General features: G+C 47.7%; 1 protein-coding gene across 1 annotated transcript; it reads left to right on the top strand.

Moving 5' to 3' along the window:
* The first annotated feature begins 456 nt into the window (after positions 1-456).
* Positions 457-12,127, top strand: LOC104032873 (transmembrane protein 178B). Its single transcript, XM_075713284.1, has 4 exons — positions 457-838; positions 8,603-8,716; positions 9,973-10,110; positions 11,883-12,127. Exons 1-4 carry the CDS (start codon positions 457-459, stop codon positions 12,125-12,127), a joined length of 879 nt encoding a protein of 292 aa, XP_075569399.1.
* The last annotated feature ends 1,176 nt before the right edge of the window (positions 12,128-13,303 follow it).

Here is a 13,303-nt window from a genome sequence, read left to right as displayed (position 1 = left end):
CCCGCTCGCTCCGGCCGGCCGGCGGGCAGACCCGCACCGCCGGGGCGAGAGACGGGCCCCGCCACGGCTGCCCCGCTGCGCGCGCCCGGGCCGCTGTTGGCCGTTAGCCGTTAGCGCGGCCGTTGCCCCGCGCGCGGGCCATGAGGGGCCTCGTGCCGCGGAGCAGCAGCCGGGGCTGGGGCCCCTCGCCGGGCGCTGCGGCGGGGGGCGGCGAAGCGGCGGGAGGCGGCGAGCGGCCCCGGGACCCCCTCGAGGTCGGGCCTGGAGTGCCCTGGGGGCTGCACCGGTGCAGGACCGAGCCCGAACCGGGGCCCGGGCGGCGCCTGTCGCGACCCCGTGTCGGGGAGCGGGGGGCGCTGGCCCCGTTTCCCTTCCGGGGGCGGCGCGGCGGCGGGCGGAGGCCCCCAGCCGGGCTGCAGGGGAAGCGCCCGCCCCTGTCGCCCCCGGCGCGGTAAGATGGCGGCCGCGGCTCAGGCGCTGAGCGGCTCCGGGCTGCTCCTGGCCGCCGCCGCCCTCGCCCTCCTGGCCGTGGCCATCGGCACCGACTCCTGGTACGAGACGGACGCGCGGCGGCACCGTGAGCGCTGCCGCGGCTTCGGCCACAAGCGCAGCGACCCGCCCGGCTCCATGTCGGCGCCCAGCTCGCACCTGCCCCTCCGCGCCCGGCCCCCGCGGGCCCTGCTGCCCGGGCGGCCCCCGGCCCCCGCCCCGGCCGCCGCCGCCGCCGCCGCTCTGGACTCGCACTGCGGCCGCCGCTTCAACTCCACCGTCTCGGGGCTCTGGAGGCGCTGCCACCGCGCGGGATACGAGCCGGACAGCGAGGAGCTCATCCGGAAAGGTGCGGCGCCCGGAGGGTGGGGGCGGCCCCGGCCCCGGCCCCGGCCCCGGCCCGTCGGGGAGGCTGCGGGGTCCCGCTGCTGTCCGTGGTGCTGAGCGCGGCTGCTGGCGCGGCCCGGCCGGGGCCCCGGGTCTGCGGGCGGGGCCGCGGCTGCCGCTGCTGCGGCATGAACAGGGCGGCGGGAGGGCGCGGATACAGCCCCACACGGTCTCTGTGGCTCCGAGTGTCCCTGGCGTGCGGGAAGTGGGGAGCGTGGCCCTGACCCCATCCCGGGGTCTTGTATGCTTCCCTGTCTGCTTAAAATGCTGCAGTGCTGGGTGGGACCACGTCCTTGGAGAGCCCCTTCTGTGGCCCAGTGCAGGGCCTGACACTTGGGCAAGGTCTCAGTGGGCATTCTCCTAACCCTGACACCTTCCTGTTATTGAGCACTGAAATGCACAGTATTGGTTATAGCTCTGTGATGTTTGCAGCAAGGGGAAAGGGACCTGTTGTTCCTGTTCTAGCATGGGGGAGTTCTTGCTGCAGCGGATTGCCAGGCCTTCATGGTGGCAAATGTCACTCAGGGCTCCAGGGGTGACAGGAGAGAAAGCTGTGGATCTTCTGCTATTGTGGCTCGTGGTACAAAGCCAAGCAGTTGACAAAGTATGACTAAAATTCCTGGACTGGATGATACAGATAATGTAGTGGGCTGACCCACTAAGTCAAAATAAATGACATATAAAACAAGCTTAGGATAAGAAACGCCATGTATGGTTAGTGATAAATAGCAGGACTTACTGTTCCAGCAGGTACATATTAGCACAGGGAGAGTAGGAGTTGGGAGAAGTGCTTCCATTGAGGCACAAAATGGAAATGCTATCTTAAGAAAGTGGGAACAGTTCTTCAGCGTGGCTTCCAACTGTGACGCCAGTCCTGCACAGCAGAGGATGGATAGACTGGCACTGTCAAGCTCAGCTCGTCTGTCCGTTCTTCCCAATGCACAGCAGTGACTCTTACTCTAGGGCTGTGTGATTAGCTTCTTTCTCTGTTTAATCTCCTAGGATCCATTTTATGCATTTTTATTTTTTTTTCCCTGTTGATCTCATTTCGCTAAAAGGCAGCTCATTAATTTCTTTCTATTAATTATGCCTGTCATGTAAAATATTTATCTGGGTTTTTTTGCTTCACATCAAGCCAAATGCTTTCAGTTCCCACTGAGATTAGCAAAGGTTGAGGGAAGGGATGGGAAGAATACTGGTTTGGTCCTCAATACTTCTGTTTCTGAGGTATTTTCCCAACACTACAATGGTCAGAGAGGCCAGAGTCTGCATTCTGCATGCACGAGGGCGTTACAGGGTGATGAATAATCTTCCTCCGGGTATGATGTGTAAAACTGCAGGGACTCTGAATCCAAAAGTTTTTCCTTCTACTTTCTTTTTTTCTTCAGCTGTTCTAATAAAAGACCTTGCCTTTCCCTACAAGCCTTGCTTCCCTCACTTTCTTTGCCTATTAGGTCTGCAGTTGCTACTGTAAAGATTTACGCATTATCTTATAGAGGGAAATTATTAATAATAGTTCTTGTAGAGTCAGATCTTTAAATAGATATGACTCTCTTCTTATGCCTTCCCCTGACCTGCTTTACTAGCAGGCTTTCCTTGTTCCCGCTGTGTCTATCTTTTCTCTGCCAACTGTGATTAAGCAGCCTTTTCTGGCTGATGGTCAGGTGTGGCTGTTGCTGAGCTGTTCTCTCAAGCACAATATGAGATCTGGGGCTTCCAAAGAGAAAAAAAACTTTTTTTTTTCCTAGTGTGAGCTGAAGATCACTACTGTGCAGCTATGAAAGTCCTACTTTATCCTTGATTTGCAGTAAGTTTTCAGCTAGCTCATTGGTGATGTGTGATGCCTTCTTATATTCCTAATATTCCTGAAACTAGAGATTTTTATAGGCTTTTAGTGACAGAGGAATAAATAGGGGGGTTTTTTTTGTGAAAGTCCAGTGGTAATTTTTATTAGGGTTTATATTCTTCATTTTCTACTACCTCTGGAATAACGTTTCTTTCCTTTCCGGGTCTCTCTTGAGTTCTGAATAAATTGCTAAGTCCATAAGAGCCCATATCCATTTAGATAATTCTATGCATTTCTAATCCAGTATTTATCTACTGCTACTAATACAAAGCAAGTTCTGTGGAAACTTTCATACTTGAGCATTTTAGATGATGTTGCTTATACATGCATACATTTATATATAATACATATTTTAAAAAAATATGTAAAATATATTTGCTTTATATATTTAACAGGAAGAAGCGGGAGTCAGAAAATGTAGAGCAAAACTGAGAGGTGGGAAATGTTTAAATGTAAGAGTGGAATGATGTGTGGGATTTTTCTTAAAATGCAAAATCACTATTTTGGAACTGTGAAAAAATAGATAGTTCCATTTTAAAAATACAATTAAGAAGGCAAAAGAAGAAATAATGTACAAACCAAATGGGGAAACTGGAGTGTAGCAATCAGTAAAAGATAGCAGCTAAAGAACTGAAGCACTTGGTGGGGAAACTAAGAGGATCTGTGTGTGTAGGGAGGGACTCTGTAAGTGTAAGAAATTGAGCACTATACGTCATCTTATAGAGCCTGTGCTATGTGGATTACATGCTGGATAACTGATGCTGCAACAAAAAATATTTTGCATGGAGAATTCTTAAGTGGTGAGGTCCTGCAGGGATTTATTATATGCTGTTTAGTGGTCTTCTCTATTAATATGAAAAAAGTGTTGCTTACAAAGTGGTGACAGTAGAAAATAATTAATTGGGAAAGACCCATTCTAATAGGCTGCTTTGGATACCTTGGTGGGTTCATTTGAACAACATGCATTTTAACACCAGTAAATTGAAGGAATTAAAAAAGAAAAGGTTCATCACTGTTCATAAACTGGGGATTTTATTGCTTTTTCAAGCTTGGTCTGAAAAGACTCTGGGATGGGACTGGTAGGTCTCACATATACTGGGCAGAGATGACTTCTTGGTACCATGATGTTGCTGAGAAAGTGAGAAGAACCACTGGATGCTTAAGCAGAAGAACAGAACAGTTTGTGGCAGTAACAAGGCCCTTGAGGGAAAACTGCTCAGTCCTGGTGTCTGTACTTCCCGTCCTTTCCAACTGATGATAAATTGGAAGAGTTACAGGAATGACTGTGAGGTCTGTACAGCATCTATTATAGTGGTATATTTAATAAACCAAATCTGTTTGGTTACGGCCATTGGGAAGTATGATATTTCAGTAAATATGATCTGTAAGAGTTATCATGGTGTTTTAAAGGAAGGTTGATGACCAGATCTAGTGGCCTTTGGGTGATGATGTGGACAGAGTAATCCCATAGCTGTGATGCTCTCCACAATCCTGGGCAGAAATGGTAGGAATAGGCCAGGAAGCTTCAGTGGCCACTTGGTCCTGGGGCATGAGGGAGGGGAGGGACAGACCTCACATGGTAGTTGTGTGAGCGCCAAACTGCTGTCAGATAGGACTGGGCCACATAGTAGAACTGAAAATGAGAACCCCTCCGTTTCCTCCTCATAATGCTGGCACATAAGCAGTGTAGAGAAGAAAACCCACGTTTCAAAGTCAGAGAGAGACGAAAACTAAACTGAGAAAAAATTGGGGTGTGCTGAGCCCAGGATTACAAACTGAATGTGTTAGAGCAGACTTTGGTCTGGGTTTCCAGGTGTCTGGCTCTGCCAGGGGCCTGTGCTCTGCCTAGGTATCTGGAGGTCCAGAAATTCTTTCTAGCCAGTGTCCTCTGATCTTTCCCAGCCTTGTTTAGTCAGGAGAAAGGACTCATCCAGGGACACAAACATGTAGCGTCCCAACAGTTGTGAGAGGGTACAGGAGGGAAGCCTGTCTGCAGTTGCAATCCTGAGGGGGAAAAAAAAAACCCACGCTGAGGACAAGGTGTGAGAAACAGTGTTGGCCATGGGAGGGCACAGGCATGTAGCTCTGCCACGAAACTGTCAATGTGACACTGCTGGATGCAGTTCATTGTTTATTTTTTAATCAAGAAAATTGTACATGCAGTGCAACTTTCACAGTGTTCTTTTAATGCCCCTAAGAAATGCTAGGATCAGGCTGTCTGTGTAACCTTTTTCTAGTACATGTGCTTTATGGTAAGCTAATGACACAAGCACCTGCCCCCTTCTGTCCTGTATTCTCAACTTACTTGTGTGCCAAAAAAGACAATGCTCACTTGTTGTTCACCACATGACTCCATTCTATTCAAGCCCTTCCCTGAAGGCAAAGTTTTTAATTTTGGCAGGCTTTCTTATGGTGCTCGTCTAAGTGTGTTATAAACAAAAGTGAAATCACTTTGCTAGCAGGTTTCTGAAATGGAGGGCAGGATGCTGTCCCTGTGTTATAGACTGTGATTTAAGGTATGAAAGGGCTTAGGACAAAGGACTTAGTGGAGTACCTTTGAGATACCTTTGACTTCGCGATAACTTTGAGACTGCAAACCCGATTCTGATTTTTTTTCTTTTTTTCTTGAGTACTTAGAGAACAAGGTGTTACACCACTGTAAATGCAGCCTCATGGAGTACCTGGCTATATTTCAGTGCATAGCGTCTTTACAAACTAGAGATTCACTCAGAAAATGGGAAGCATGAACTAGTGACTGCAGATGCAAAATCTGGCTGCTGAGGGTTGCCTGGGTACATGTTACAATTTTCTGGGAGAAAGTGGGTAGATATTCAGCTGAGAGATCACCCTCACTGCTCCCCTGATCCCCTAACTCTCTTGCCTACTTGTTTCAGCTTTTCCAGCAGACCTACCAAGAGCGGCCTCCCTTGTTTTGCCTACGGTGGCTCACACCAGAGCAGGGCCAGGCTGTGCTCTCAGAGAAATGGGAATCTTACTGGAAAAAATGGCTTGTGATGGTGTAATCAAAGGCTGTCACCAAGCCCATGGATTAGCAGTCAGAGCTGAACATAAACCCTAAAATTCGCTAACTCCTGAGCTCTTAGTTTTGCAAACTTGCTGTTTTAATATAATTTTATGTGCTACCTACATAAAATTAGCACTTTGAATTCTGGGGAAGAAAGGATTAGGACTAAAATTTTTAAACCAGAGGCAGAATGAATTGATATTTGAAAACTTCTAAATAACCAGATTTGTATAAGAAGGTGGAGAGGTTTTACTTTTTAGTCTACACATAAACTTTTGTAATAATACAGAGCAGAGATTTTCTCAGTGACATTTTAGCTGAGTGCATAGCTTTGATCATAAGGGATGTACATCTCTAGTCTTTGATTTTTCTTTAATGAGCTATAAAAGTAGTAATCCTTGCTCTTATATAAAATACTGCTTCATATATAGTACTTTTATAATCAGAATATGTAAGTGCATAGATCTTACTTTTAATGAATCCAGTGCATTGTAATCTAAAATCTGATGTCCTTAGTTTGTACCACAGACGTATTTCTCAACAACACACGTAAATCATGTCAAATTGAAACAGCCAACAGTTATAGGTGAAATTTAATTAGATATTGTGATGTGCTGTATATGGCCTAAGTTCTTACTTCAGATGTTTACAGAGCTTTGCAAGAGAATTGGTATCCTCTGTTACTGGGTTCTCTTGCTGATCCATTTGCTCAGGCAGCACTACAGACTTGTTCTGAAATAACCTCAGAGAGGGTGCACTGCTCCACAGGGTGAGGGCGAACGGCCGAAGGTGAAGGCGGCAACTCTGTGTGTCGGTGTATTGCTGCCAGTGCCCTGTGGTGTCAGGGGAGGTGGCAGGGAACCGAAGCAGGGGAAGGGGGCTGTGGGAAGCACAGCTGAGGAAGGGGGCCCACTTAGAATCATAGAATCGTGGAATACTTTGGGTTGGAAGGGACCTTTAGAGGTCATCTAGCCCAACCCCCTGCAGTGAGCAGGGACAGCTTTAACTAGATCAGGTTGCTCAGAGCCCCGTCCACCCTGACCTTGAATGTTTCTAGGGATGGGGCCTCCACTGCCTCTCTGGGCAACCCCGTTCCAGTGCTTCACGACCCTTGTTGTAAAAAATTTCTTCCTTATATCCAGTCTAAATCTATCCTCCTTTAGTTTAAAACCATTAGTTCTTGTCCTGTCACAACAGGCCTTGCTAAAAAGATTGTCCCCATCTTTCCTGTAGGCCCCCTTTAAGTACTGAAAGGCCCCAACAAGGTCTCTCCGCAGCCTTCTCTTCTCCAGGCTGAACAACCCCAGCTCTCTCAGCCTGTCCTCGTAGGAGAGGTGCTCCAGCCCTCCGATCATTTTGGTGGCCCTCCTCTGGATCTGCTCCAACAGTTCCCTGTCCTTCTTGTGCTGAGGGCTCCAGAGCTCAACGCAGTACTCCGGGTGAGGTCTCACCAGGGTGGAGTAGAGGGACAGAATCACCTCCCTCAACCTGCTGGCCACGCTTCTTTTGATGCAGCCCAGGATACAGTTGGCTTTCTGGGCTGCAAGTGCACATTGTTGGCTCATGTCCACCTTTTCATCCACCAGTACCCCCAAGACCTTCTCGGCAGGGCTGCTCTCAATCCCTTCATCCTTGAAATGCTTTGCTGCTCAGAGGCTTTTGGAACTCTGGCTTTGAGTTTTCCCCTTTTGGGGCACGTTCTTTATATGTCTGCTTGTTCCACTTCCGTAATGAATGTCACTGTTTTGTTAATGTGGGGAAATTCAGATCACCTCTCCCTCCCCAGCCCGATGGCTGGAATTGGGTGGGCCTCTTGTGTGCAACTCCTAATCTTGTGAAGCAAGGGCTTCCTCTTTGCGGGTTCTTGCGGAACCAGGTCAGTACAGCCCTCGTGAATGTTGTTAGAGAATGAAATCATGCTCCCTATTGCTGTGGGAGCAGCACAAAGCCCATTTCTTCTCCTGGGTTTTCTAGTGTCTTTTGCAAAGCTGATCACTGAGTCTGCAGCTCCCTGCTAGTGATTGTTCTTAATTAGCTCACTGGCCAGATGATTGTTTCTGAATGGTTCTTCTGCCCCAGCATTCAAATAGCGGTAATGACCCCCACAGCCATTGTTTAAGGGGAACTTTTTGTACTGGTTAGCTCTTTTACCTTTCTGGCTATTATTCTCTTCCACCCCACCCCACCCTGGACTTATTTCTAACAGGAGGGCAAGGCACATTCTTCTCCCTCCACCCCTAGTATCTTCTCTGTTATCAGTTGTTTTCTAAACTAAAAATCCCTTTCAAGAAGAGCATGCATGTAGGTTCACATTTGCATCTGGGCTATGCTTTTCTTTAAGCTATAATGGCAACAAGCCTACCTGGGTACTATTGTTCATTGAAAGTAAAGCAAAGAGCCAATGGCTACTGGAGTGAATTCAAACTTTTCTCCCATGCAGTTCACTTACCAGCATGCATTCAAAATTTTCGAAGCGATTCAACTCTGTCTTCTTAGAGACAAAGCAGTCCCATTGGTACTCAGCCACATTCTTGTCTCCTCAGCCAGCCCAAAGAGACCGTACCAGTTCTTTAGGAAGGTTCTAGAGCTGGTTTTGGTGACTGTCATTACTGTTGACCTTCAGCTGTTCCTTCCTGGATCCTGCCTGGGTCAGCACCTTACTCCCTCTTTGCTGGAGCCTTTGCAAGGCTCCCTCCCCTCCTAACCCCAAAGACTTTGAAGTAAACAGCTTTTTTGGTTACATTTGCTTTGTTACTGAACTAACCCCTATGTGACCTCTGCTGGGCCAGCTGACTCAGCAGCAAGTACAAGGCACAGGGATTTCATGCTGTTTCACACTGATGTCTCTTTTACAGGAGTTATTCAGCGCTGCACTGCTGTGAAGTACCACTACACCTCCAGCTCTCTGCCTCGCAATTTACCCATCAACATCACAAACACCATCCGGCAGGATGAGTGGCATGCGCTCCGTAAGTAACCCAAAGCAGCATACAAGACTGTTTGGACTGCTTAATGCCTTAATGCAATGCCAAGTGAGGGCTCTGAATCAGCTAGCCATCACTGGGCTCTGAGCATAAATACGTACTTGTTAGTGAGGAAGGGCAAGCAGCTGACAGTATGATTGGGAGGGGACATGAGATTTAGAGGGGTTTAAGCAGTGAATTCAGGAATTCAAGCATGTGTGTACTGTGTTGCAAAGTGTAATCATATTCTGGATCTGGGGACAGACAATTCCTAGCTGGCTTACGGCAAAGGTGCTGCATCACCATACAGTCTGTATAGAGCTTGTTGCATTTTTCTGCATGCACAGCAGTGACCTGGTGCAGCCCCCTGGCAAGCAGCTCTTGTAGGGAACATGTCAGTTTGTCTTTGCAACCTCCTGTTACCAGCTCCTGGCCCACAAGCTGCCTCATGCCCAAGTCCCTCCCACACAGATGACTGACCTGTAGCCTGTCACTGGGAATGATTTAATTGTTTTTTTCTGCTCCTCTTTCTCTCTGTGTTTGTTTTCTGGTTCTATTGCCTCGCATAATTCTGCCTAGCCCCTATCATGTGAGCCTCACTGCTGAGGAAATCCAGCTAGAGACTGAAGTAGGGAGAGACAAGAACAGCACTTGTATTATGGATGACAAAGTGCTGTTCATATCACTGGTGCCCAAGGGTTTTTTTGAGCTTGTTACTGGAGTTGTTCCCATCATACTGTATTGATCTGCTGTCTGCTTCTGTCCTCCCACTATTCCTTTTTTCAGTTCACGCTATCTGCCTTCCATGTGCTAGTCCTTTACTTCTCTTCAGCGTCCCCGCTCACTTTTATTTCTATTTTCAGCACTCACCCAACAAACTCCATCCCAAAGAAACACCCTCCCCAAAAAGAAAAAAAAAGCCCTTGCAGTACTAACATTTACAAATCATTTCCAAATTCATAATGCACCCCTTCTGTCCCATGTTGGGGAGTATTTGGCCAGTATTCATCTTGATCAGGACAGAATGCTGTCTTCTTGTACAGTGCCCAGCAGAAGGGAGTCAAGTTAGGTGGATTTCCTTAGTTTCAGTGTAATGGGCAAACTGTCTACCTCAAAGAAGCTACAGGAGGATGAGTCCATTGGTGAAGTATAAACTTTAGAACCAGCAAATCTAAATCTGTCTGGACTCTCCCTGGCTGTCCTGTCTCGGTGCTGCCATGTTCATGTCTTCTTTCTTGCTTTTCTCCTTTCTCTTTCCTCAGATCTGCGAAGGATGACAGCTGGCTTCATTGGCATGGCAGTCTCCATCATCCTGTTTGGGTGGATCATTGGTGTGCTGGGCTGCTGCAAACAGCAGGAGCTCATGCAGTACGTGGCTGGGCTGCTCTTCCTAATGGGAGGTGAGAGCCTTTCGCTTCTACTCCTGAAGTCACCACAGTATTGCTGGCTGGGGAGGCACTCTTAAAAGTCAGCCCCCAGCAAACACACGAAGCAGGTCTTCAGTGCAGCAAACCATCAGCACAGCACAGAGTTACCACTCCCAGCGTTGGGCAGGACCTGTGCTTGCATGGGTACTTGCATGTTTCTGAGTAGACCCCACTGTATGCACGTGTGAGCCTTCTGCTCTGGAGAGCTGATGAGCACAGTCCTCTTGCCTGCTCTGAGTGTGTGGAGCCTGCTGCTCCTGTCAGAGAGCTCAGCTGTTTTCCCTAGGGAATCTTAACAAAGGAAAAAAAAAAAAAACCAACATAGAGCACCTTTCTACTGCTCAAAGATGCTCATGTCTCTGGGTAACAATGAAGTCCAAACCCAGCCAAGCCTGGAGAGCATTGGGCTGGGGTAAGGACAAGAGCTCAGTTGCTTGCCCGGGGTGTTACATCTGTTCTGCCTGGCTGGCAGCAGACTTTCTGCATGGCCAAAGGTTTTTCCGGACTTTGATTGTTCAGCTCAAAAATGGGCAGTGTTTCGTCTTTATTTGAAAGGGGCATAGTAGCAATAAATACACCAAAAGGGTGGGCTACTGAAATGCTGCAAGGATGGGGGACTCTTAAATTGCAAGCTGTAAATAGGCAACTTTCAAGTGTGAAAAAAAATGAGGCTCTACTTAAAAGCCAGAGCCTAGAGGCCCAGTGTCAGCATCTGTAATGGCTGCAAACAAGGAACTTGATGATATAACAGCGCCTGCAGCAATTAAACAAATAAGTGTGGTACTGGTTTTGTGCCACTTTTTTTTTTTTTTTTTGGGGGGGGGGGGGGGGGGTGAATCTTCCCTTGCCATAAGCGAGTCTTCCCAGGGAGTGTTCTTGGACAGCTGCACAGAAAACCACCCTTGCTGCCATGGCATGATGCTAGAAAGGCTGAAAGTTAGGCTTGTGCTGTCCTTGCTCATCTTACATGCTGCTTAACTGCAGTTTCCTTTGGGAACGTCTTAATTTCTTTATCACACAGTAAAGTAGTATAAGTGGAACAGGTAGGCTGGGTCCCCTTTGCGTGCTTCTGCACTTACCGTGGTGGGCATGCTCTCAGCAGTAAGAGCTGTCATTAGTAGTTAGACACAGATCCAGAGCTGGAGAGAGTAAAATGATCATCTCGACCTTGAATCTAGTGTACTAGTGTATGTTAGATGGATTAGAGTGCTTTGCATTACAAGTTTCTTTGGCTTTTTTGCTCCTCTGTATAGGTACTTAGTGAATGTGTAGCAGATGACAAAAAACCTGGGCACCTTCTCTAGGCCTAGCCTACAGCTGGCAGGAGTCTGGACGTTTCTAGTAGAAACCAAGCAGTGCTGTGCTTTGCAGCTCTGGGCTTCATTTATTTACCTTGCATAGGTGATACTGCCCACATACTGTGCAGAACCTGATGACATTAGTCCCTGGAAATAAAGTCTCAGGAGAATAGAAGCATGATGAACGACATGTGCCTGAGTTCGAAATAGCAACAGAGAGCGCTAAGGCAATATTGGTTATTTGTGAAGTGAGGTATCCTGTAGTCCTATGTATTTTGCCTTTTTTTTTCCCCTGCCTTGTAAGAAGAGTGACTGGTAGGCCTACCAAAAAAAAAAGGTAATTCTTGATTTTCGAAATTCATTACTTTGAAAATACCTGGGGAAAAAACCAGAGCATAATTAACCTGTCTGAGGGCAGTGTAGAACCCTCTTGCTTTTCTCCTGCAGGTACATGCTGTATCATCTCACTCTGCACATGCGTAGCTGGAATCAATTTTGAGTTATCTCGCTATCCTCGCTACGTCTATGGGCTGCCAGAGGACATCAGTCATGGCTATGGCTGGTCCATGTTCTGTGCCTGGGGAGGCCTGGGCCTCACCCTGCTGGCTGGGTTCCTCTGCACATTGGCCCCGTCACTCAACACTTCTCGGGCATCCGTACAAAAACCCAGACAAGAAAACGGGGCCGTGTGACCTCGGAGGGAGCGAGGAGAGACTCTGGAAAGCGCAGCCTGGGCAGAGCTGTGGGTTAACACCAGGAAGAGGTGGCATGTCAGCGTGTGGCGAGCGGTGCCATAGCTGTGGAAATACCAGCCCATGGGATGCTGCTACAGCCTCCAGTCGTGGACATGGACATTGCAAGTAACTCCAGGTTTGAATTATTGCCGATTTGCTCATTGATGGTTTAAGGGGAACAGTTCTTTTGATTTGTTTTTCTTCTGTTTACAAGGGATTAAGTCCAAGGCTGTGTCTTTTTTTGTGCTGTTTTTTGAACTGTACCTCCATGGTCCTGTTATTGTCCAGTTGTAAGGGATGTTTACGCACCAACTCTATTGCTGCAGGTCTGTGTAATTCAGACCCAAATTAGGGCAAGGAGCTACATGAAGTTGGCTTGAACACTTTTGCAACAGGTGTGTCTAGTGTTGGCTCAGGCCATCATTTCCCAGAAGAACCTTGATCTAAGCCGAGGTTTAGGCCAAAGAATTAGCCCATTCTTAGTATTAATTCATTTAAATCAGAAATCTGTGCTATTCCATGCTGTAGTATCAGCTATTTACTCACTACTAAAGCTGTTTCCAAAAGGAGCCGGCTGTAACTGAGCAGCAAGACTCTAAAAAAAATCTCTTACTGGCTTTAGGAAAGGAGGGGAAAGTTGTCCTCAGCTGCTTACACAGGTAAGGTTACTCATTTGGCTAACTAACATACCCTTCTTTTAATGGGGGGATGTATGCAACATGCAGCTTATAACTATTCCACTAGAGGCCAAGGTGTATTTCTGAAAGTATGTCACAGTTTGAGCTGCCGGGATCAACTTTCACCCCCAACTATCTTGCAGGTGCAACTCCTGTTCCATGAAAGGAGATGAGTAATTCTCCCTGAGCTCAAATAGTAGTACTGCTAAAATAGCAGAAGATGTACAGCCCCCCTCTAATATTAACGTCCAAAGGAACTGCAATGTATTTTCCTCAGGAACGCGTGGCTTCTGCTCACTTCACCACTCAACCCTTTCTAATGTCAAATGTCCCCTGAGCACAGCATGTCAAGAACATGCATGCTCCGCTGGAAAAAGCTCCCTCTCCAAAACAAGCAGCAAGGACCTTGGAACCAGTGCAAGTACTAGGGCTAACTCAGGAACATCAGCCAAAGTAC

Source organism: Pelecanus crispus, chromosome 6 (assembly GCF_030463565.1).
Source record: "Pelecanus crispus isolate bPelCri1 chromosome 6, bPelCri1.pri, whole genome shotgun sequence".
In the NCBI taxonomy this organism is placed as follows: domain Eukaryota; kingdom Metazoa; phylum Chordata; class Aves; order Pelecaniformes; family Pelecanidae; genus Pelecanus; species Pelecanus crispus.
Note: the sequence above shows the minus strand (reverse complement) of the source record. Positions and strands in the feature narration are given on the sequence as shown.

Bases quoted from the DNA above. Each gene is read 5' to 3' on its own strand.
- LOC104032873 (XM_075713284.1), top strand. From the start codon at position 457: ATGGCGGCCGCGGCTCAGGCGCTGAGCGGCTCCGGGCTGCTCCTGGCC. The intron at 839-8,602 runs GTGCGGCGCCCG...TCTCTTTTACAG, and splicing joins CGAGGAGCTCATCCGGAAAG to GAGTTATTCAGCGCTGCACT. The intron at 8,717-9,972 runs GTAAGTAACCCA...CTCTTTCCTCAG, and splicing joins GGATGAGTGGCATGCGCTCC to ATCTGCGAAGGATGACAGCT.